The following is a 24715-nucleotide window of genomic DNA, read 5'->3' on the forward strand; positions in this document are numbered from 1 at the left end:
CTGTTTGCTTTGCTGCATGCTCAACAATAATATGTAAATACGAATAACACCTTCCTCACAGAGATTTCATAAAATTTAAATGAGCTAATATATGAGGAAATGTTTTATATGGGCTCAAGCATCACACACTGTAAAACTGCAATGAAGCAGAGAAGATTGGCTGTTGTCTCAATAAGGACTGTGTGGACATCTGTGAAGCACTCTAGTGTGCTCCAGTAACGCCTTGCTGTTCTTGCTTTTGCTTGCTTGCTTACATGTTTGTCACTACAACTAGACTGTGAGCTGCTTGAGATAAAGAATTGTCTTAGTCATTTTTTTAGTAGAAATGTTTATTTATTTCTCCTTATGTTAGAATAATACATGCCTATTGTAGAGAAAATAAAAATACATGAAGAAAGTCAACATCCTGGTATTTCTTGTCTCTCATACAGAGATAACTATTAACTTTGGATGTGTTTCTTTCCACTTCTCTGCATATAGAGTTACAAAACTGACATTATGTCACACATACAAGCATTGTCCCATGTCATTAAATATTCTTACAAAAATAAACACATAAAAAATTACTATATTTTAACCATTATCCTATTGCTGAATATGTAAGTTGATGATACTTTTTCACTGCTTAAATAAAGTGGTAACAAACATTTTTGTGCATAGGTATTTGTCTGATTTTCTAATTTTGTAGGAAAAGTTTTTAGAAGGAAAATTTCTGGGTCAAAGGGTACAAATATTTTTAACGCTCTTGAGACTTCCAAATTGATTTCTAGAAAGATTAAACCAAGTTCCACTCCCATGAGCAGTGTGAAATTGCTCATCTCACTGCATCCTCATCTTTCGTAGGAATTATAATTAAAAATAAGGTTAAAACCTTTTATATAATAAATATCCATTTACATTTCTTCTGTGAATTGTTCATTCCTCTTGCCCATTTTTCTATTGGGATTTTAATTATTTTCTTATTAATTTTTATGAAGTTTTAAAAACCATTTTATTTTAGTTACCAAGTATAATACAAGACACATAATAGATACTCCTTGAATATACCTTGGATTATTCGTTAATTGTTCTGGGGGCTTCTTAGAAACAAAAGCAGACTTTCTCTTTCCTTTTCACACCCAGGACACAGCTGGGCAGGAGCGATACAGGACCATCACCACAGCCTATTACCGTGGGGCCATGGGCTTCATTCTGATGTATGACATCACCAACGAGGAGTCTTTCAATGCTGTCCAAGATTGGTATGAGATTCATTCATCCATCCATCCATCCATCCATCCATCCATCCATCCATCCATCCATCCATCCAAGTGTTCAAGAAAACCTAATGTGTGCTAGGCCCTGTGCTGTGTGCTAGGGAAATCTGGATGAGTCATATATGGCTCCCGTCCTCAAGGAATTCACAGATGAGAGGAGAGGACAGATCAGTAAGCAGGCAGTGAAAATATCAGGTGCAGCGATGAAAGGAGGCAGCAGAGCTGTGGGAACCCAGTGGAGGGCTCTGACCCAACTTGGGGAGTCAGGGAAGGTGTCCTGGAGTTGCTGATATCTATGCTGCATTTCGTAAGATGAACAGGAGTTAACCAGAGAGGTAACTGGATGAGAATGTTCCAGGAAAAAATACAGATGCGAGAATCCAGAGGTGAGAAGATAGCTGAGAGGATAGGAAGAGCAGAGGTCAGGAAGGATTCTGTATGCTGGGATAAGGAGTTTGGATTTTATCCCACAGTGATGACATTTGAACAGGGAACCAACAGGCTCGGATTACGTTTTAGAAAGATCATTCTGGACATAGAGCTTAGTGAGCCAACAGACTGCTTTTCTATATAGTTCATCCCTGGGCCAGGCTGGGGGTCCGAGAGCACATCCAGGCCAAGATTCTATTTACAGTGAAAATGAGCACAGCTCCCCAGAGGTACAACCTCTGAGCAACTTATATCTTTCTTCCCAGTGCATAACTTACAGGGAGAAGGGAGCATGAGGGAAAGGACGGGTGAGGAGGAGGGCCAGGGCCCTGTGCCCCTAATCAGTGGAAAGGATGAAGATGGGAGAATGTGGAGCATCTGTGCTGTGGCTCTTCTTCAGAATCAAAAAGGCTGAGCTGGCCAGTGCCCAGCCTTTCTCTTGCTCCCTGTTGCCAACAACTGCACTTTGAGAACACTCCCTTCTCCCAAGAACAGTTGCCATGACTGTGTGAAGCACCGTTGGAGCCTTGGAGCCTTGAGATGAGCATGACCTTGCAGGCTGCCTGTTGCACCCCCGTTCTGAGCGGCAGTCCAGTGGGCCATCCGTATGTTGTCATTCACGTGTCTGTGTCCTTCTCAGACTCTTGGGCATCCTCTCCTTCCTCCTTTCTCCTCCTTCCCTTTAACATCTTCTCTCTACCTTTCTCCTTCCCTTCCTCTCTTTTCTCTTTACTCCTCCTTTTTCTTCCCCCCTTTCTTTTCGTTTCCTTTCCTTATTTCCTCCCTTTCCTCCAGTCACGATTTGTCTTCCCTCCTCTTCTCTGCCCCCACCTTCCCCCATGGAGTGATTAGCTTGCTCTTTCAGTATCTCCACACTGCTCTTTCCTTGTTGGCCTTGTCCTCCTTTCCTTTCTCCATCAATCCGTGTTCATTCTGCCTCAGGAACACAGTGACTTTAACACCTGGTGACGATTCCTCCAAGAATAACCTGAGTTGCTAATCTGGGAGTTGAGAGTGGATGGGGTGGGAGGAAGGAGGAAAATGACAGAAAGAGTAGCATGGGGAAACATGGAGAGTTGGCTTCAGCTACTGCCTTGAGGCTGAAGACTAAGTGTCTGTCTCTCCCAAGCCCCGGCCTTTGAGTTTTGCCTCTGAGAAACTTGGTCCCAGCCTAGCTCCCACCTGCCATCTACGCCTCAGTGCCCAGCATGGAACTGAGCTCTTAGTTAATCCACAACAGATGGTGGTTAAGTGAATTCCATCCTTGGAGGGAATGGCTTCTCACCCTTAAAGAGAAGGCTAGTGGTGGGATCAGTTTTGGGAACAGGGTCAGTAATAGGTTCAGGTATACTTAGGGTTGAGTTAGACTGAGGGTCAATATCAGGATAGGTCATAATTTTAGATCTGTTTTAGGATTAACTATTTGCTGGCTTTTTCATTCATCAGACATTCACTGACAACTTCTCTGCTCTGTGTGTATATGGGGGGCTGGCACCCCAAAGATGAATAAGCCTGTCCCTGCCCTTAAAGGAAGGAGAGATAAAGTCAGTCAAATGTAACAGCAGCCACAGTAAACATGTAGGGGACCAAAAGGGGAAGTAATCATTTTTACCTGATGGGATGGTTGGGGACAGAGTTAGGCCCACCCCCACAAAAAGATGTCTCCACAATATAAGGGTCCTATTTTATGCCCTCTGTTAAATTTTTGTTTCTAATTATAGAAGTAAAACATACTTACTTTCAAAAATTTGAAAAGTACAGAAAACTATTTTTTAAAAGTTCCATCATCATTGTAAGTGAAGGAAACCACTGCTGACGTTTTGCTTTCTACAAATAATCATGATCTAAGGCCTCAGTGAAGGTTTATGAATCACAGAGGAGGAGGAAGAGGCTGGCTGGGCCTGTGGAAGTCTCCCCTCAAGGAATTGTGGGATAAGGCAAAGCCATGGAAGCGCATCTGGGGAATGGGTGAGAAGGTTTGTAAAGTGGGAGGAAGGGTGATGAGGCTGGAGAGACAGGAAGTGAATGGCCTTGAACACCTCACTGAGGGATCTAAACCTCATTACCTTGCCAGTGAGGGAGTGGGAGAGGGTAGAGGAAGTTTTAAGAAAGGATGTAGTCATATAACTGTTTTAGAAAGAACTCTCTCCCCAGTGGACGCACAGTGGAGAGGGACGCACAGATGCATTAGAAGAGAGCTCCAAAGAGATAGGTGAGGTTTGCAACCAGGGCACTGGGGTCGGCCTCTGTAACAGCCAGTTGGGGCAGGTATCTATCTGTTGTCAGCTGAATTCATTGATAATAAGTTGGGTGTTGCTATCCCCATGGATGAGAATTGGTTTCTTCAAGCTTCAGAGTCCTTTTTGGCCTAGGCAGGTGTCATTCACACAGTTCTCTCTCTCTCTCTCACTCTTTAGGGCTACTCAAATCAAGACCTACTCCTGGGATAATGCGCAGGTTATCCTGGTGGGGAACAAGTGTGACATGGAGGAAGAAAGGGTTATTCCCACTGAGAAGGGCCGGGTCCTCGCAGAGCAGCTTGGTATGTACACAGCACGTGTGTCTTTGTGTGTATGTGCGTGCATGTATGCATGGGAGTGTGACATTAAGGGTGTATTGTGATTGTGAATTATGTACAAAATGTGCTCTGTGTGTATTGTTTTATATTTGTGTGATGTACGTATGGGCTTTGTGCTGATTATTTATGATACTTGTGTATTTTGTGACATTGAATGTATAACTAAAACTTATTATGAACTCTTTTTCTGCTAGCTCCTTCCACAAAGGATTTGAGGTATCTTATAAAAATCATCATAGTTTATCAATAAAAAACTAAACAAGCGAGAAAATTGAAGCATCGGGAAGACAAAGGTAGAAGGAAATTAAGAGGAAGCCAAGAGTGAGATACATATATACAGAAGGTACCAAAAAATGTATACACGTTTTCAGAAAGGAAAAAACTGTATTGAAATAGTAATGCTGAATATATACCAATAACAAAAGATGAATACAAGTTATGTGTATACATTGTTTTGGCACCCCTGTGTATATTGTAAATTCTTGGGCATGTGCAAGAATTGGGCCAAAATATTGGCTTTGAGCTTCCTAGAAACCATCGCAAAGAGGGAAATATAGTCAGTTACATGGTTCAGAGGTGGTCCGTAAGATAAAAATCCCGTTATTCCAGAGAAGCACTGCTCTTCATAGGCAACTGTAGAGCGCACTGTATGTGCTGCATGTGGCAATGTCCTTCATATCAAACATCCATACAGCAGCCACCACACTGAACACCGTAGGTTGTGTCTTACAGTTTTTCTCAATGTAAACTGATGCTTCCTCACCAAAACACAACTCACAACAAAAGTAATGGTATGAAGGAAGGAAACGGTATGGTTTATGTCTGTAGCTCAGTAATGCCCTGACCTTTTCCAAGGTGAAAGCATCTTGATCCTTTTGCTCCGTGAGATCCCGGTGCCTTAGGTGTGTCTCGGTGGCCTCACAGTGGGACTCCTGCCTACACTTGCTTAAAATAGCAGCTTTTTCTTTTCGCTTCTGTATTGGGGTCCAATGTAAAAGTGCCTGAGAGAAATCTTCTGAAAGAATGGATGTACTGCTTAGCGTTTAGCCAGTCTCCCTAAAGTATTTCTCACAACCTAGGAGTTGTAAGTTTTCAGGACTGGGGCGTTTAAAGTGACACTCTCTGACAGTTTCTGAAGTACAGATATTTGGGCTGGTAGGTGGGTAAACTATATATAATATACATGTGAATTGTGTGTTGTATATATTTGGATTCTTTTTCACATCCACAAATATTTACTGAGTGCCTATATGCAAGAATGAAGAGATGGTACCTGCTCATATATATTTGTATTATGTGCATTACAAGTGTGTGTGTGTGTGTGTGTGTGTGTGTGTGTGTAGGGGCATGTCCCCTACTTTTATCTCCCCTCCTTAATCCTCAGTGTGGTCTGGAATAGAAATTAGTGAACTGCAGGTGCTTAATAAATAGGGAGGTGGAGTCATCTTGGATGGTGCTGTTCTTACTCCGTCACAGAGGTCCTTAGGGTCCAATAACGCCTCTGCGGTTCACAGAACAATTAGCACATGGGGAAGCCCACCTGGATGACCTCGGGCTACCTCTTTATGTCTTCAACCTGTGTTACCAGGAAGATTCCCAGCACCCTCCCTGGACCGACTCTGTCCCATCTGTTTGGAATGCTCTCTTCTTTGCCCCATTCTTTACTCTTACCCAGCCAGTGAACCCCCACTCAGCTTCCAAAACAGCTCAAGCTCGTACCTTCTGTGAAGCCTTTCCTGGCCCCCCGAGAGCGCCTTCCTATGTGCCCTCACTTAATGTACACCATACACACAGCGGGCACAGCACCCATTGCACTTGGTGCACTTGTCTTCTTGTCCATTTCCCAAAAGGTCCATGAAGACAGCCAATGACTCTTATTTATCTTTGTACCCACAGTGCCTAGCATATGGCCTGTCACTGAATAGACACTGCAAAGATATGTTTTGATTAAATTTTTATCATGTTAAGTATTTGGCTACTTCATTTTACTGCAATCCAGCTACGACTTCCTGAGCAGCTGCTCTATGCCAGGTACTGCACTGTGAAGTAAGATGCATTCCTGCGTGACGGACAGAAACCCTGATACCCCCGTGATCAGTGTTGTCAAGCGGGATGTGCCAGGACTTGTGCGAGCACAGGGGAGGCACCTACTTCACTTGGAGTCAGAGAACATGATGCCCAAGCTGAGTCTTGATGACCAGTGTCAGCCTAGTGGGGAAGAGAGGCAAGGACATTCTAAGCATTGGGAATAATACTGACAAAGGCAAGAAATAACACGTTGTGTGCAAGGAACCATGAATCATGGGACTGTGTGAGCCTAGAGTAGTGTTTCCCAAAGAAAGAGACTGCTACTGTAAGTGTGAAAGGTGATTTTATGTGTGTTTTTGATGCATACTAGAAAAAAATATACATAGCATGTCAAGCCCTTAGAGTTAAACAAGACTAAGTTTTAAAAAGGTGAGATAGTTTTATATTAGTAAAAATTACAGCCACCATGCCAAGCCCTTATGACTGAGATTTTTAAAAAGTGAGTTGGTTAAATATTTATTAGGTGTTTACCATGTGCTATGCACTATTTTAAGTGTTTTAAAGCATTACTCATTTAATGTAATCCATCTGGGACCCTCTGAGACATGTACTTTTCTTATCTCCAAGTTGTTTTTTTGTTGTTGTTTTTTACCAGATGAGAAAACTGAGGCACAGAGAAGTTGAGTAACTTGCTTAGGCCATATGGCTGGTAGGTAGAGTCAGAATTTGAACCCAAGTAGTAGTCTGGCTCCAGAACCTGTGCTCCTAACTACTTAACCTCACTACAGAGCAAATATGGTAATAATGGGTGGTGTATAGTGACCAAGCCTTGATGAAATGCTTTGCATTACTTATCTTGTTTAATTCTCACTATAACCCTTCAAGGTAGGTACTATTGATCACGTCCAATACTCTGAAAAATGAAGTTCAGAGAGGTTAAATCACTTGCTCATAATTAGGTAGTTAGGACGTGGTGGCGTCAGTATAGATCTATGAAATTTATGTAGGAATGTAGATGGAAGGGAGATGAATTCTTAGTATGGGGTTTAGGGAGGCACTTGAAGAGGGCCTTAACGACTTGGTCAGATTTGGGTAGGTCAAGGTAACCCATCTCTGTCCTACACAGCTTCCTGAGTTTTCCGCTACTGCTTACCAGAACTTTTCTACTTAACATATCTATTTCTCTTGCTGGACCTTGAGAGCAGCCAGGGTTATGTCTAATCTGTTTCATTATCCCAAGCACCCAGAACCGGGAAGATATTCATTCATGTATACATTTATTCACTTATTCATTGAAAAATATTTATTGAGCACTCTGAGCCGGGTTCTGTTTTGGCACTTGGGATATAACAGTGAACAAAACTGCTGTGATCCTTACTGTCATGGAACTAATGGGGAAAGAGACATTAAACAAACAATTATACAAATAAATATATAATTTTAATTGGCATAACTGGGGTGAATTTTATGGTATGTGAATTATATCTCGATAAAGCTGTAAAAAATTGTGAGAAGTTCTGCATGAGTTAGGACTTGTTATGGCAACTGATAAAATCCCAAGTCAAACTAGCTTTAATTAAAAAAAAGAATTTATTAATTAAAAAAAGAAAAGAATTTAGAGTATGCAGGGCTGGGGTGGAGGAGAGTATTTCATATGAAGACTAATCACACAAAAAAACCATTGTATGATTCCATTTATTTGAACTGTCCAAAATAAGCAAGTATATATAGAGAGAAAGTAGGTTAGCTCAGGGCTAAGGGGAATGAAGAGATGAGAGGACGATAGCCAGTGGGTATGGGGTTTCTTTTTGAGTTGCTGCAATATTCTCAAATTGATTGTGGTGATGGAAGTTCACACTATTTCCCACTCATCACTCCACACACCACACAGACCCTCATACATTGCCTTGCTTAGTTTAGGTGCTTGATAAATGTTCTTTTGGATTAGGATGAACAATTGAAACCTTGCATCACTGAGCCCGGTTGCAGAGAAACAAAGACCTGGTTGGCACTGATAATACCTAACTTTGGTGCACTGACTTATGGTTCCCAATGTGCTTTCATAATTCTCTTGTGATCCCCACTCTCACTACTAGCCTAGAAGGTTGCATTCTCATCGGCTCCATTATACTGAAGAAACGTGTTTCTTGCACACAATGAGCTGTGCCACACTTCTGTGTCTTTATTTTTTCATTTAAAGATTATATAACGTTTTCAGGTAGTAGTAGGTGGTAGACCCATTACTCAAACTCAGCCTTTGGACTCAAAATTCTAGGGCTCCCATTATATCATCCAATGGTGTTTTCCCAAAAACCTGCCATACTTTCTCTTCAAATTTCCACCCTCAATCACAACATTAGTGAGATTTCTTTAGATGATGTTGTGGTAACACATAGCCTGAGTCAGAAGCTTAGATAATTAAGTTGTTTGTTTGTTTTTCACTTACACTGCCTGCCACTACAAGTCAGCTGCGACTGTTCCATGTGTCTTCTTACTCTGGGATCCAATCAGGATGGCTAAACCAAACAAACACTCCTAAAGCTTCTGGCAAGACTTGCAAGGTCCACATTCACTGGCCAAAGAAAGTCACATGATCGAATCTGGTGTTGATGAAATGGGGAGATATATTCCTCCCACAAGGAGGCACTACAAGCCACTCGGAAATCTGTAGGGATATAGAGTCCTCTACAGGTAGGGCAGTGAATAATCTACCACAATCATTGAACATATGATGGATCCTGGGGACATAGAGGTGAATGAGTTCCCCGCCCTCAAAATCCTCATTGACCAGGGAAATAAATTGGAAGAGAGATCATTTCAGTATCCTTTGGGTAGATGTGTGCCAGTCCTTAGCCTGTTTGCTTCATTCTTCACCCACTCTGTCTCTCTCCTGCAACCCCCTCTGGGGTGTTGACCTTTGCAGGCTGTGTTTCCTAGGCTCCTGTGATAGTCGCTTCTGACTTGGCAGGTGATTGGAGGTGGGGAAAAGGGAGAAACCTGCATATGCACCCCTAACCCCCCTTAGCCAGCTCCTCCAGTGGAGGCTGCTCCTCTTCTCTGACTCCTGCTCCCTTGGTTCTAGCTTTCTTTGGCCCCGGCAATAGTTTTTGTTTTGTTTTGATTTGGTTTTTTGCTCTTGATAATCTTTGGGTTTCCTCACTATTTTACTTGGCTCTTAGTTCTTCTATCACTTCTATAACCAATTCCCTTTGGATTAAATATTAAAATTCCCACTTTCCTGTTGGGATTTGACTGAAACAATCACGTAAGGTGCCATGGGAGTACTGGGGAGAGGTACATTGTATATTCTGAGTGATAGAGATGGGGTGGGAAGAGAAAGAGAAGACTCTCTGGAGTCAGTGATTCCACAGGTGAGTGATGAAGATGATCAGAAGGAGCTGGAGAGCATGCGCAAAGGCACCAAATGAGAAAGTGGTGATGTTTCTGGAGCGCGGTGTGAGCCAGGAAGATGCGGCTGAAAAGTAGACAGAGGCCACGCCATGCAGGGCCATGAGTGTTAAGCCAGTGAGTCTGGATGTTGCATTAATAGAACTCTTTCAGTTCCAGTGCACAAATGCAAGTCAAAATAGCGCAATTTGTAAGGACAGGGGCATAGCTGAAGCAAAATGGAAAAGGTCGCTGGAAATGAGATGGTCAATAAATTAAGAGTCCAGGGTGTTGGATGGATTGTCCACATGAAACCCAAAGTTCCTGAGAATAACAACCCTGGGTGGAAAGAAGACAGCAAGTCCCTTGTCAGAATCATCAGTGACCAGAGGGGCATGAGTTGAAGATTGACACATGGAGATAGGGAGGTATCAGAGTAAGACAGAGAGAGATTTGAATATATAAGTGAAGGGGTAATGTTCTGGGCCAGTGTCAGGATGAGAAGAGTTGAGTTTAGCTGGTTGTAAGTTTGGGGGTTTTTGTTTATTTTTTTAAGATTAAATATATATATACACGTATGTATATATCTATATATCTAACATACAACATTATATTACATCAGGTATTTAACATTTATACACCTAAAGAAGTGACCACCATGATAAGTCCAGCAATCATCTGACACCACAACATACTATCACAATAGTATTGGTTATATTCCCCATGCTGTACATTATTACATCCCATGACTTATTTGTTTTATACCTGGAAATTTGGACCTCTTATTCCCCTTCACTTTCCCTCCCCTTTTTAAATTTTTCAATTACACTTGACATTCAGTATTATTTTATGTTACTTTTAGGTGTACAGCATAGTGGTTAGACATTTATATAATTTAAGAAGTGATCCCCTGATGAGTCTAGTACCCACCTGGCACTATATATAGTTATGACCATATCAGTGACTATATTCCCTATGCTTTACTTTACATCCCCATGACTATTTTGTAACTACCAATTGTACTTCTTAATCCCTTCACCTTTTTCACCCTGTCCCCCAACCTTCCTCCGCAAGTTCCTCAATAGAAGACTGAGGTCAAATTTAGAAGCAGGCAGTGTGGACACAGTGTATGGGTATCTGATAGCTGCCTTTGGGCTGGATGGGTAAATACAATCATTTTGGGGTGGAAGGAATCATGTCAGATTCAGTTAAGAGTTGGGCCCTATTAAAGACAGCAGAAACCCCATTGTTCTAAAACCAATTAGAGGGAGGAAAGGACTAGGGGGGCTAGTCTGATTCATTGGTTATCATCTTCCTGAACTCACTAGATTCTCAGCTCCTGAGAATTCTTACTAATGAACCTGAGGAAAAGGTTACTATCTGGGCCTACTAATGAAGACTCTTCCAGGAGACGGACAGTAATTTCAGTGGGCGGAGAGGGGCAACGTGCATCTGAAGTTGTTCTGCTAGCAAAAGAGACCCATGAGCCGATTACTTCCATCACAGTTCTCATACCTTGGGTAGCTTTGAGATGACAGTGAGGACATGTCCTCGGCACGACATGTAAGTTCTCCTTGTGTGGCCACTTCACCTCTCAGCACTTTGAGCTTTTTGCTCTAATGATAACAAATTGCTATGGTCATTCTAGCATATACCAAGGCTGTTTTTCTGCCCATTATCTGTGCACAGGCTGCTTCCCCTGCATGGTGTATACACATGCATGTGCTCACACATACACTCACAATCACATGCCTCTGTCTAGCTGATAGCGTCTTAGGAATCAGTTTCTCCAAGAAACATTCCCTGGCCCCCAGGCTCATTTAGGTACCTCCTTTGTGCCCTGACAATGCCCTGGCTTCCCACCATTCCAGCGTTTACCGCCATAATATTGTCACTATATCTCTCCTGCACTAGACAAGAAGTTCCTCAAGGGTAGCAACTGTCTGATTCCCCTCAGCGTCCCCAGTGCACAGCACGGGATCTGCCATGCTTGTTGAGCTGAGTTCTTATGACCCCCACTGTCCCCTCGACCACATCCTCCATGCTCATTCCAACTTCATTCATCTGTTCATTCAACCCGCACTCACCAAGCACCCTCAGCTGGTGCAGGGGCTGAGATGTATGACATGGTCCCTGCTCAGGGAGCTCCCTGTCAAATGGACTTCTCCTTGCAGGGTAACGTGTCATGGCAGAAGGAAGCACAGAGGAGAATGAAGAGGCCCTAGCTAAGCTGAGTCCTGAAGAATGAGAAGTTAGGGGAAGAGCTTTGCTCGGTTCTGGCCTTAAAGGCTCCCATCCCACTAACTTCTGGAAGCGTCCTCTCCCTCTCCTCCCCTGCCATTCTCTCCCTCCACTGCACTCCTGCACAGCCTCTGGTTTGCTTTACCTGGGTTAGAAATGTTATAGTGTGTTGTCAGTGTTTCAGCTGAGAGCAGGACAAGGGGACATAAGGGATTGAGCCCTGGCTTGTGCCCCATCTCTGAGCCTCGGTTTCCCTATCTGTAAATTACAGGTGATAACCCTTGACTCACCCCAGCCTGCTCACAAGTTTGTTTTAAAACTGTGTGAACTTTAAAGGACTCCTCTGCACATATGAGGGATTGACACTGATTAGTATGTCTTTTCTCCAGTTAGATTTGGTCTTCCTTTGTCCCTGGCACTCAACACCAGACCTGGCACAAAGTCAGTGTTCAGTAAAGACCTGACTTATTGACTGACAGTGAATGATGAAGAAAATGAGGGTTTCCCTAAAGGCCCTGGGAGACAATGCAGGGACAAGGAAGCTGGGACTAAGGTGAGCTAGGGACATAAGGGAAAGGGGATTGCCATGTATTCCACATGCCAATCACATCACATACTTTTGTGCATTTAATTCTCAATACTACCTTATGAGGTAGGTAATATTCACCCCATTCTTCTCGTATAGCTGAAGGAACAGGCTGAGAGAGGTTAGACAACTTGCGTATGGTCACACAGCTGGTAGCTGACAGAGACTATATTGAAATCCAGGCTCTATGACTCCTCTTCCCACTGCCTGCCTGCACAATGTGGCATATACTCCCCTCAGTACCAGTTCCTCAGAAGGCATTTGTGCCCTGGCCTTGATCTTCATCTAAAGTGATGGCTTAAGCCTATTTATTTCTTTACCTGTTTGCACCTTTCCTAGACAAGTAACAGCCCTCGTCCCCTAACACTGTCACTTATAATAAGCCAGCCAAAGGCCAGACAGTCAATTTTTATGATATTCATTAAGGAAAAGCTATATGCTGAAGGGGCTCTGAAGCTGACTAGGTTTCTACAGCTTGAGGATAATGAGCCAGCAGCTGCCTCCTTCTTCATCACACGTCTGTAATTAGCAGGCACTTCTGCAGCTTGCCCTTTTCTCAGGTCAGGAAATGGGCCACAGGAGAAACTGTCAACTGAAGGTGGGCTGGCAGGAGCTGTGAATGTCTTCAAGCTGGAATGGCCAGGGGAAGAAGAGCCTTGTTTGTATGTGGGGGCTTCAGCCCTCTTTGTCATCAGTGGGATAGGGGGCGGAGGAAAGATAACCCCCTCCTTTGTGGGAGAAGATGAAAAAGAGGGAGAAAGAAAAAGAGGAAGGTGAGAGGAGCACATGAAAGAGGAGCAGAAAGAAACCGTCACAACAGGCAACTTTTGTACAGCACTTTATCCATCACCTCACTCAATCCTCCCAACCACTCTCAACTGGAAGACACTGTTATTATTCCTATTGGACAAACGGGGAGTCTGAGACTCAGGGAGGTTAAGTGATTCAGAAAGATGAAGTGACTTGTCCAGTTTCAGACACTGTGGTAGTCAAATGAAAGCAAAAGAGGCCAAAGATAATTGTAAAGGAAGAAAAAGATATAATTGGGGCGGGTGGAGAGGGGAGGTAAATATAAGGAAGAAAGAAGAAGAAATGGGAGTCCAGGCTGTGTATGGACTTGGGAGCCAGCCAAACCCAGATCTAAACCCAATTTCCACTAATACAGCCACGTGACCTTGTGTGAGTTATATAATCTCTTGGAGCCTTCATTTTCTCATTTATAAGTTAGAGAAGATTATATTTACCCAACAGGCTGCTGTGAGGATTAAGCAAGATGATATTTGTAAAGCTCCTAGCATGGAGTCTGGCATATAGTAGGTGCTCAATAAATATTAGGGATCCCAAGGAGAGAGTGTAAGGAACATAAGGGGGAAAAAAGGAGCTAAAATGAAAAAAAGGGAAGAAAGAAGCTTTTGAGGAAAAATATAGACTCAGAAGGAAGGGAAAGAGGAAGGTGAACAGACAAAAGAGGAGGGAGTAGGCTGGGCCAAGGAAGTGACAGAGAAGGTGGCTTATGCTTCTAAGGGCTGCCACCAACCTGGCCAAGATTCTTCAGTTGGGAAGCAGCCACTTTGTCTGAATCAGGAGGACCTTTCTTATGTCTCCTGGGACAAACAAGTTCTAGTCATTATCACAGAAAATGCTGTTAAGAATCTCAAAGTACAAAACAGACAAGAATGTCCCATGCTTTAGGTGCAGTTTTCCCTGGGCCTTTTATTGCGTTTATGAGGGGAGGAAGAGATAGGGGAATTCTAGGGGAATTCAGGGAGAAGGAACCCCATTTAGTGGAGATAAGCCAGTGTGTCTGTGAGTAGAAAAAGCAAATAGAGCTTTGCTTATTCAGTGTGGGCCTTGGGGTGCCTCCCAGAGCCCAGACTAGAGCTGGCCAGGCTGGGGTATGTGGGAAGCAAGGGAAAGAGAAGGAAAAAAAACTCTGGTTAAAAGGCTACAGCCTGGGCTTCTGATACTGGTGCCTCTACTTATCTCGGACAAGTCGGTTTATTTCTCTAATCCACAGTGTCTGCCTTTAGTGAAATGGGGAGGGTCTGCCTGGACACTCCTTCCCCTAGGCCTGACAGGAGGATCAAATGACATAACAGATGTGATAAGTGCTTTGGAAACTGCAAAGTACTGAGCACACATATTGAAGTATTCACTCTGTCAGAAAATATACAAATGATCCCTCTCTGTGCCAGGCACAGGGCTATGTACTTTACATGCATGATTAGTCCTTGAAGTAATTCTATGAGATAGGTAAAATTACTGCTATTGATAAACCAGGGCATTGGTTCAAAAAGAGAATAGGGGACTTCCTGGGGGTTACACAGCTGGCTAGTGGTAGAGCCAGGATCTATCCAACTCTGAAGCCAGTCAGGTAATCACGGCCCTGTACCATCTCCTTGAGGCAGAATCCTGTGCCCTTAGGCCTCCTTGCTTCATTCCTGAATACGGGCTGTATTAATCCAGAGTGTTCCGGCCAGGAGACACGAAAAGGAAGGGGAAAGCCTTACCTGTATCTATCTCTCTTCTCTCCTCAGGGTTTGACTTCTTTGAAGCCAGTGCCAAGGAGAACATCAGCGTGAGGCAGGCCTTCGAGTGCCTGGTGGATGCCATTTGCGACAAGATGTCTGATTCACTAGACACGGACCCCTCTGTGCTGGGCTCCTCCAAGAACACCCGTCTGTCAGACACCCCACCGCTGCTGCAGCAGAACTGCTCCTGCTAAGCAAGGCCCAGCCTCCTGCTGTCCCCTCATTGTGGTCCTACACCCACTCTGCTTCCCCAGTTATACTGTCCACCCAAGCCCCGAGCCAGCTGAGTTGCTGCCGTTCATTGCCTGCAGTGGAGGTGGAATCATGCCCCTGGGGTTCTCTGCAGATGGCCCCACTTATAGACACTCAGCACTAGACTACAAGTCAGGTCACAACGTGGGTGGAGATTCACTTTACAAAAGAAGACTCCATTTTACAAAAGGGATTCACTACAGGGACTTGGAAACCGAATTTTTTTTCCACCTTTAAAATAAGATTTCCTCCATTTTTCAAAATTGACACACACACACACACACACACACACACACACACACACACACACTTTTCAGGCCTGGCCAGCTGTGTAAAGTGAGGCCCACCTGCACAACTAATCCAATTAAAGCAAACCTCCCTACACAAAACACCTTATTTCATATCAGGGTCCCTAAGGGGCTTCCTCTCACTGCCAGTCAAGCTCTAAAAGCCCTGTGCCTGTTGTCGCAGATGCCCACAGGCCTGGGCAGTTGCTGTGGTGACAGGCCAGAGCTAATCTCCAGAGAGGTCAGAATCTCTAATGATGCTGAGGGAGCAAAGGCTGAGTCAGAAACACACTTAAAAGAAAAAGATGATTCCCTGCAAAATGTCAAATTTTCCTTCTATATGAAAGAGCCAGTGAGGGAACTCAAGGAAGAAAAGAAAAAGAGAAACACAAGCAAGATAAAGAAACTCAACATGAATTTCTGATTTTGCTGCTTTCCAGCTGGATCTTAATCATGGGAACTTTATGAAATTGGTCACTAGTTCTTAGACTCCCAGAATCTGAAAATTTGAGTGTGGTCGGATTCCAAATTTTATCTACTCTAACTAGTTCCAATCTTCCTATTTCTGACAAGTGGCGTTCAGGCCTCACAACCAAATCTCTTCCTCTAGAGCACACCTTCTAGGGATGGGAGCCCACCATCCACACCATCTTTGGGCATCTCTCATAATCAGAAAGTTCTTCTTGCTCTAAACTGAAAACTGCCTCCTAGAAATCTTCCCTTTTTGACTCCATTTGTATTGGCTCTGCTGCCAGAGACCTCACAGACTCTGCTCCCTCTGCCCTCTGACACCCTCAGAGGACTAGAGAACAGAAATTGTGATCCTTGGGATCGGCCCTTTTTCTAAGTCATTCTAAGTCAAACAGTTCTAATTTCATGTGCTGTTCTTTACAGGGTCTTCTCCCTATCCTGCCTTTTCTCCCAACCCATCTTTCAATCACTCCTGAATAGTCCAACTGGAAAATGTGATTCAAAACAATAAATCTAAGCGGAGGGCATGACCTTGACAAAATTGGGAAAGCTAAACTCAGATGTCCCGATCCCAACCTCATTCTCCTGGGAGGAAAACCTTAATTTCTACCAAAAAGCAGATGTGAAACCACTCCTGGTGGAAGCTGCTTAATTAAATACCTGAAAAAACAAAACAAAAAATGAAAACCCCTGTGAAACAAACTGAATGGATTAGCTCATGATTCTAGCTTGTATGGACACAGCAAGTGTTTGGGGTTTTTTTAGCTGAAATAATGACATGGAACTAGTGATAATTCTTGAAAATCTTTCCTCCCAGCCCTGGCCTGAATCCCCAGCTTCCCCATGTATTAACTTACCTCCTCAAAAGTCAGTGGGGGTGGGGGAAGAACATCCCAAGACATTTGACATTTTCTCTCCATGTCAAATGCAGCTCATTGTCCTAGGAAAGTGCATTAACTAGCTACAGGTCCAATGGACTACATAAAAGGAGCCCTTCAGAATCCGTCCTGCGGAGATGTTGCTCTCTCTGATGCAATGCAGAGGACGGAACTTTGGTCTTAGAATCAGCAGACCTGGACTCTTTCCTTAAATCAAGCGTGACGCTGGACTAGGTACTCCCCATTTCTAAATCTTGATTTCCCACTTATAAAATGTTGGGGGGTTATCTGGGTAATCTTAAAGGTCCCTTATGGCACTAATAACTCTGAGACTCTTTTTGTCATCTTCGTCATTGCAGTTGATCAGCAAAATAAACCCTACAGGTGAGAATTATCACCCCAATGTCATTATAGCTAACACTGATGTCATGTTTATTCTGGACTAAGCATTGTTCCAAGCACTTTACTTGTATTTACTCAGTTATCCTCCCAACATCTTTGTGAGGGAGGCACTATAATCAACCTCATCTAAAGATGAGGAAACTAAGGTACAAAGAGATTCTCTAGCTTGCCTAAAGTCATACCATGAGTAAATGATAGAAAATGGGTTCAAGCCCAGGCGGTAGGCTCCAAGGTCTGTGCTCTTCACCACATTCTATACTACATTTCTAATAGATAAACTACGATCCGAAGAAGTTAAGAGACTTGGCAAGGTCACACAGCTACCAAGTGTTAGAGCTATGTTAGGATTCAATCCCAAAGCCATCAGATTTCAAGTCTACTAGAGAAAACATTTATGTCCCTAATCTGTTAACATATTGTTCAATGATTCAGACTAATCTGAGGTGATGGATGTCTAACACTTCTAGCAAGCCGTCAATCAGTCTCTTAGGCAACCAGGTCCCATGGGCCTGAACAAAAAATGCCCAGTGCTTCTCAGGCGCAAGCACTGGCTTTCCCTGTACCTGCATCTGTCAGGCAATTCTTACCTAGCTCTCAGGCAGTGCTTTGAGCAGCCTCTCTGTTCTGGCAATGGGGTGTTTGGGGGAAGTGTCTTAATTAGCTTCTCTGACCATGGAAGAAAGTGGTCCCTTCATGCGGCAGTGGTTCTGGCTGTGCTTTTTACACTGTAAAGTCCCATACAAGTCAGGGATTATTACTATTTTTCTGGAACATCCAATAAACCCTATTAGGGTTTTAGACTGAGTTCCTTATGACCCTTGGGTATTTTAGTACATATATCAAACAATCTTTTCTCTCCTACTTAGTATCCAGGCAAAGATTGAGAATTAAAAAAAAAAAAAACAACAACCCCAAAACAACTGTCAAATTCTTTAGAACTCAGGAGTCGGTTAAAAGGAGCAAGCATCTTTATAACAGAAGGAATCAAGAGTTAAATGTAATAGTAGCAAGCTCTTCTACTGGTGACAAACAGACCTGCTTGTTAGATGGCAATTCCCCAGCCCCACTGTGTGACCTCGTTTCTGCCAAGTGCAGCTTCCAGCTGATTGTAGTGAAATGTTCATCAATCACAGTAATAGTGCAGTTAGCCACTGAGGTTCAAGCTACATAATATGTGTTAGTAGCAACTTGTCCTGGTTTTCATCTTGTTTAACAATTCAAATAAAAGATTAAAAAAACACACACATAAAAAACAACTCTTGACCTCTAAAGAGGCAAAAGTAGGCCAAAAGTGCAATACAGTATTGTAGCTATTTATAGAATCTGTCTTAAATGCATGTGTATCTGTAAATACAAAGTGATTCGTGACTTATTATTGTCTCCTCAGTCTGTAGCATTATTAACTTCTAGAAGCCACAATGGGGTAGAGTGTACTGAGTGGTCACAGACTCGTCAATTATTAGATCTGGAAAGGAGCTTAGAGAAAATCTTGTCCAGGCTCCTTGTTTTACAAAAAGGAAGGTTGAGGTCCAGAGAGAGGGAGGAAATTTCCCAAGGTCACTCTGAGAGGGCATTTGTGATGGTCTCGGGACTAGGTCTTGGATCACCTCTGGGAAGACATTCACCTATTCTATATCTATGATGGGCCTGGCACTATCACATATTAGCTAAATATAGATGAAAACAAATGATCCCTGCCTGCAAGGTACCTACAGTCTAATGGAAGTGTGTTTCTAAGATATTATTATCCTCATTTGTCAGGCAAGAAAACGTAGCCTGGTAAAAGTTAACATGCCTAAGTCACCCACTAGGATTATTTGAACTTGCCTCTGTCTGACTCCTGCGCTTTCAAATTTCCTCTTCAGATTGTTTCTCAGATGAATGGTACGTGGAGTGATGATGGTGACATGCTCCCAAGGATTCTCAGTTAATTAAATAACCTCAGTTGCGACATTGTATCACACTTGCATTGTGTCTTCCACAGAATGATATGAACACCCTCCAGACTGATCCGTCTCACTCACATCACTGGTCCTGTCCCAAAGTTCCTTGTTTGGGTATCCAGTTTCCTAGAGTGTCCTGAGGAATGTTTGTTTGCCAGCAGTTTGGAATAAAGGGAAGGAATTACAGCAACCAGTATCCTGGGATCTCATCGATTTTAGACTCCCCGTCCCAAACCTACCTTTGATTGATTACCTGCCACAGCTGGTGAATGGTTCTGGCTGTGCTTTTTATACTTTTTACTTCAAACAGCAGCCTGTGACTGGGAGTGTGTGTAAGCAACAGGCCCATGAGATACAAATACTGTTAAGGGATGCTTTTGAAGGCCTGGATCCCTTATGTGAAGTAGGCAACACTCAAATTTATTCATTCAACAAATTCGTGTCTAGTATGTGCCAGGATATAATCAGTGGCGAATCAGACAGTCTTTGCCTTCGGGAAGCTTACAGTCTAGTAGCTAGCTGGTGGTTTACTCTAGATATTGTAATCACCCCAATATAATTATGAAGTGCTCTATGGGAAAGGCACATCATTCTATGAAAACACATAACTGGGACTCCTGAATCACTTTTGTGAGGCTGCTTCAGGGGCCTGAGGAAGACTCCACTGCCTTCAAACACCTCCACGACCCACTGCCATTGCTTTACATTCCTCAATCCAGCTTTCGTTTTTTAGTTCCAATCTTTGACGGCTGATTAAGTACAAATCCTCCCAAAAGAGTAAGGGTGAGGGAAGGAACATCTGTGTTGTGAAACATCTTCAGACTGCCTGGTTAGAGTTAATTGTCCTCTGAGGAATATAGCAAACCATTCCAAAACTTACTGACTTGACACAAACAGCATTTATTATTTTTCATGATTCTGTGGGTAGATCTTCTTCTGTGGTTAGTGAGGTAGATCTTCTGGCTGAGGCTGGATACTCTAGAATGGTTTCATTCACATGTCTGGGGGTCCAGCTGAGATGACTGGGGTGGTTGAGGCCTCTCTCCATGGGGTTTCATCCTCTGGAAAGCTGCCCCATATTTGTTCACATGGTAGTAGAAGTTTTCCCAGCAAACAAGAGAGGGCAAGCTCCCACACAGAAGCACTTTTCAAGCCTCTTTTTTTTTTTTTTTAAGATTTTATTGGGGAAGGGGAACAGGACTTTATTGGGGAACAGTGTGTACTTCCAGGACTTTTATTCAAGTCAAGTTGTTGTCCTTTCAATCTTAGTTGTGGAGGGCACAGCTCAGCTCCAGGTCCAGTTGCCATTGCTAGTTGCAGGGGGCACAGCCCACCATCCCTTGTGGGAGTCAAACCAGCAACCTTGTGGTTGAGAGCCCACTGGCCCATGTGAGAATCGAACCAACAGCCTTCGGAATTAGGAGCATGGAGCTCTAACCACTTGAGCCACCGGGCCGGCACTTAAGCCTCTTTTTGTATCATGTTTGCTAATGTTCCACTGACTAACGCAAGTCACATGGCCAAGCCCAATTTTAAGGGATGGAGAAATAGATGCCATCTCTTGATGAAAGGAGTTGTAAAATATTGTGGCCATTTTTTTAGTATACCATGGAAAGCAACCCTAAGTCACCTGAAACTAAGTCTGGTAAATATCCCTGGGTCTTAAAACATGGCTCTGAAGATATTCCCCCAAAGACAAATGTCAAAATGGTTTAGAGTAAGGCAGTCTCATCATTTCTTCAGTTGTCCAAAGGATCTACTTTGGAGGAATCAAGACATATCTGGATGGAAAAGTTTTGATGCTTGTTTAGCAGTCCATTTGTTTACTTTTTAGCCAACCCTTGAGGGATGAGTCCAGCTTCTCTCGTTCCATGGGATTTACCATAATAATGGTGGGGATTCCCACATGATGTTTCTGGCTAGAAGCCCAGCAGATTCAGTATATTAGAAAAGATGGCTTAGAGAACTGCAGGGCCCTCTGCTCTAGCTATACCCTTTCCTTGGATACTCATCTAGTCCTGAAGCCTTAGATGCCAAGTCTGATAATGACATGCATATACAAGTTCCTACTAGAAATCTCCATGTCTCTAGAGGAAAAACTGAGGGTTGCTAGATGGGGGGTGGGGGAAGGTGGGGATAAAGGGGACGGTGAGGGGATTAGAAAGCACAGTCGGTAACCACAAGATTGCCACGGGGATACGAAAGTCAATTTGGGGAATGTAAGCAATAATGTTGTAAAGATTTTGTAGGGTATCCGGTGGACACTTGTCTCATTAGGGAGACCACCTCAGGGATGATGTCAGAGGGGTAGTGAATGGGGAGGGGGTTGTCACTGTGTGAGGGATATAAATGATAAACGTCTAACTATTACATTGTCTTGTGCACCTAAAACTGATACAAAAAAATGTTTAAAAAAAAATCTCAATGTCTCAAACCTGACATGTCCATATTGGAACTCTTGATTCTGCCCCAAATTCATTTCAACCCTAATCTTCACAGAAACATAGGTATCATCCTTAAATCCCTTTTTCCCTCTTTTTCTTCATATCTACATCTAATCCAGCAGCAAGTCCTATGATTCTACTTCTAAAATAGATCTCAAGTCTCCCATTTTTTACCATCTCCATCGTCTTGACCTTGGTCCAAACCACCATGTTTTCTCTCCTAGAGAGCTACCACAGAGCTCCTGTCTAGTTTTCCCACTCCACACTTGCTCCCCTACAGTCCATTCTCAACACAAAGGCAATCTTTTAAAAATATAAATGAATGCATAGCTCAGTAACACTGAAGTTTACTCCAATACCATACATGAAAAGAATCCAGAGACTTCCATTATTATTAATAATTATCTTATTGATTTCGTTTTTAGCCCTAACTTGCTGTAGGACCTCTGGTAAGTTATTTCCTGTAATAGCCAGTTATCATGTCTCCGCATTTCTTCAGGAAATAACCACCTCTTCTTTTGTAGTACTACTACTTCCTCCTCAAACCAGGTGATTCTAGTGAAGACTGTCAGTAAAAGGGGCATGTGATCAACTGGGGCCAAACAGGATCCTATCCTAGGATTTTTAAAGAAAGCTGGAGCTATTTTCTTTCCTTGAGAGTGGGAAATATGTGAGGATGTGTGCTCTAAAACTGTGATGGCCTAGCCTCAACCAGGTGTAGAACGTTGCTCTGTAGTAAGAGAAAATAAGGCCCTCATGCAGAGAGAAGCATAGACATAAGATGAGAGAATGTGTCCTGTGGCTTTCCCTGCCCTGATTCTGACTTCTTGAGGTTTGGCTGGTCACCTCTTTCTCTGATTCTGTTAGATACTTCAATATAAGTTTCTAGTAAAGCCCCCATTTAGCTTTATTCATTGGAATTAGGTTCTTTTCACTTGCAACCAAAATATATATTCTTCCTTCTTTGGTTCTCAGTTTTCTTACTGTTCTAAAGTGCAGTAATTCTAATTTTTAAAAACCGAGTATTTCAGAAAATCCCACTTCTATAGAGTTTCTGATCAAGATTTTGTATAATCTGGAACAAAGCTGACTCTTCACCACTTTTAATTCTTGTACCTGAATAAATGAGGAAGAAGGATTTTGCAAGGTAAGAAGCAGCTCTCCAAGAACACTGATGACGGCACAGACAAAGGTTCCTGTGATTAGGTCACTGGTCCACACAGAGTCTGGCTTCCCAAGTCCTCAAAAGCTAGACAAACACCTAACCCCACTGCCACTGTCTCTCCACATCTGTTCCTATTTCTCTGCCAACACAGTGACACTCACCATCTTGAGAGAACACCATTGCCTGGACTGTGTTGTGTGGCATAGGCTTTTTGCCTGCCTTTGTTCCATCATTTTGAACAACAACAAATACCAAACAACAAATACCCAAACTGGAAGTTGCTGGGAGACGTGAATGAAAGAATTACCTTTGCTTGGTATAAAATCATGCAATAAAACTGTTAATGTCGGGCAAAGAAAATCAGCAAGTCTCTGAGGGGTGTGATTAGAATTCCTACTTCCGTTCAGATTCTAATGCCTCTTTTGGGGGCGAGGGATTACCAATGGACAGGGATAAAGCTAACAGGCTGTGCAGCCTTAGTTAAGTCACTCCTTATCTCTGGGCTTCAGGAGCTTAAACCAGATGGTTTTCGCAGGCCCTCTTGGCACTAATGCTCTGTGATTTTATGTCCGTTTTCTGTAAGAGCTGCAAGTGGCAAACAGGATTTTGGCAGAAATCCTTTCATTACGAAAGCCTCCTTTCTTCTTGGGTACAATGAAAACAGCCAAGGCTGAGTGACCTCTACATCACTCGATCTGGCTTCTGGCTTAGTTTCTGAGGCTGCCAGAAAGCATCTTAGCAATTAAGTGCATCTGGAGGATCTATGACTGCCTGTCCCATGCTAGAGGTTTTTATAAGGTAACAAGAGGAAGAGGAAAAGAATCATCTCGAGGAGTCTTGTTAAGAATGGAGCACAGATCTATGTGTTTGAGAAGAGACACCAGGCAGCCATGTTTAAGAGCCATAAATGCATTCCAATTCAAGGGGGACTTAATTTATAGCGCACCAAGCATGTGCCAGGCTCAGCTGGGCAGGATATTTCTGAGGACAATCTCTGCCATGCAGCTGGAAGCTTGGAAACTAAAGGGCTGAGAGATTTGCATGTGCTGAACTCTCTTCCAGTCCCTCTAAACATCAGACCACAGGATGAAGACTGAGAAGGTAGAGGGGAGCAGTGGTTAAGAGCATCGAGCCTCTAGTCTGACAGATGCACATTCGCTTCCTGGGTCTTCACCACAAACTAGTTGTGTGACTTTGACACAGTTACTCTTGGAACCTTAATTACTTCATGTGTAAAGGGAAAAATAACATTTCCCTCGAGAGGTTCTTGAGAGGATTAAATGAGAGAATGGGTTTAAAGTGCTTAGTGCAGTGCCTGACACACACAGTAGGTGCCGAACATGTGTTGTTGACTATTGTACTACACAAGGTCATCTCAATCGGGCAGAGCAAGGGAGGCAGATCCAATCCAGGATCTTTGTAAGAACAGAGACTGGAGAGACTCAGTGTAAACACCATGAGCAAAAGAGCAATAGAAAGGGGGGTGTAAGTAGGAGATGGAACCTGGACTTGGAAAATGGATCAAGGTAGAATCTCATCAGGAACAGGGAGGAGAGTCCAAGAAAATGGCCTTGAATGGCTCTGTTGCATGACCTTGTTGGGCTGACTACCACTAAACACCTGTCAGAATGATACCTCATGTACTTCCTCCTTCCCCCGCAGAAACCAGCTTCCAGGAGTGAGGAAAAAGCCAAAAATGAGGGTTTAGAGTGTTCTGAAACCTACATTAGAGGTGCCTTCCCACTCTCAGAACACCTAAATTCTGGAAACCTGGGTTTGAGCCCTGCTTCTGCAACATGCTAACTACGTGACCTCGGACAGACATATTTTCATCTAT

At 43.2% G+C, this 24715-nt stretch overlaps 1 protein-coding gene across 2 annotated transcripts in view; it reads left to right on the top strand.

The window, feature by feature from the left end:
* RAB3B (RAB3B, member RAS oncogene family) overlaps window positions 1-18699 on the top strand; it is a 58530-nt gene extending 39831 nt beyond the window's left edge. The window contains exons 3-5 of one of the 2 annotated variants that reach the window (XM_081057629.1): window positions 1123-1241; window positions 4103-4227; window positions 15043-18699. In XM_081057629.1, coding sequence (XP_080913755.1) covers window positions 1123-1241; window positions 4103-4227; window positions 15043-15230 — 432 coding nt within the window. In that variant the 3' untranslated portion in view covers window positions 15231-18699. The remainder of the gene's footprint in view (window positions 1-1122; window positions 1242-4102; window positions 4228-15042) is intronic. The other variant, XM_081057628.1, reaches the window with a different exon arrangement.
* The last annotated feature ends 6016 nt before the right edge of the window (window positions 18700-24715 follow it).

Source organism: Rhinolophus hipposideros, assembly GCF_964194185.1.
Source record: "Rhinolophus hipposideros genome assembly, chromosome: 8".
In the NCBI taxonomy this organism is placed as follows: domain Eukaryota; kingdom Metazoa; phylum Chordata; class Mammalia; order Chiroptera; family Rhinolophidae; genus Rhinolophus; species Rhinolophus hipposideros.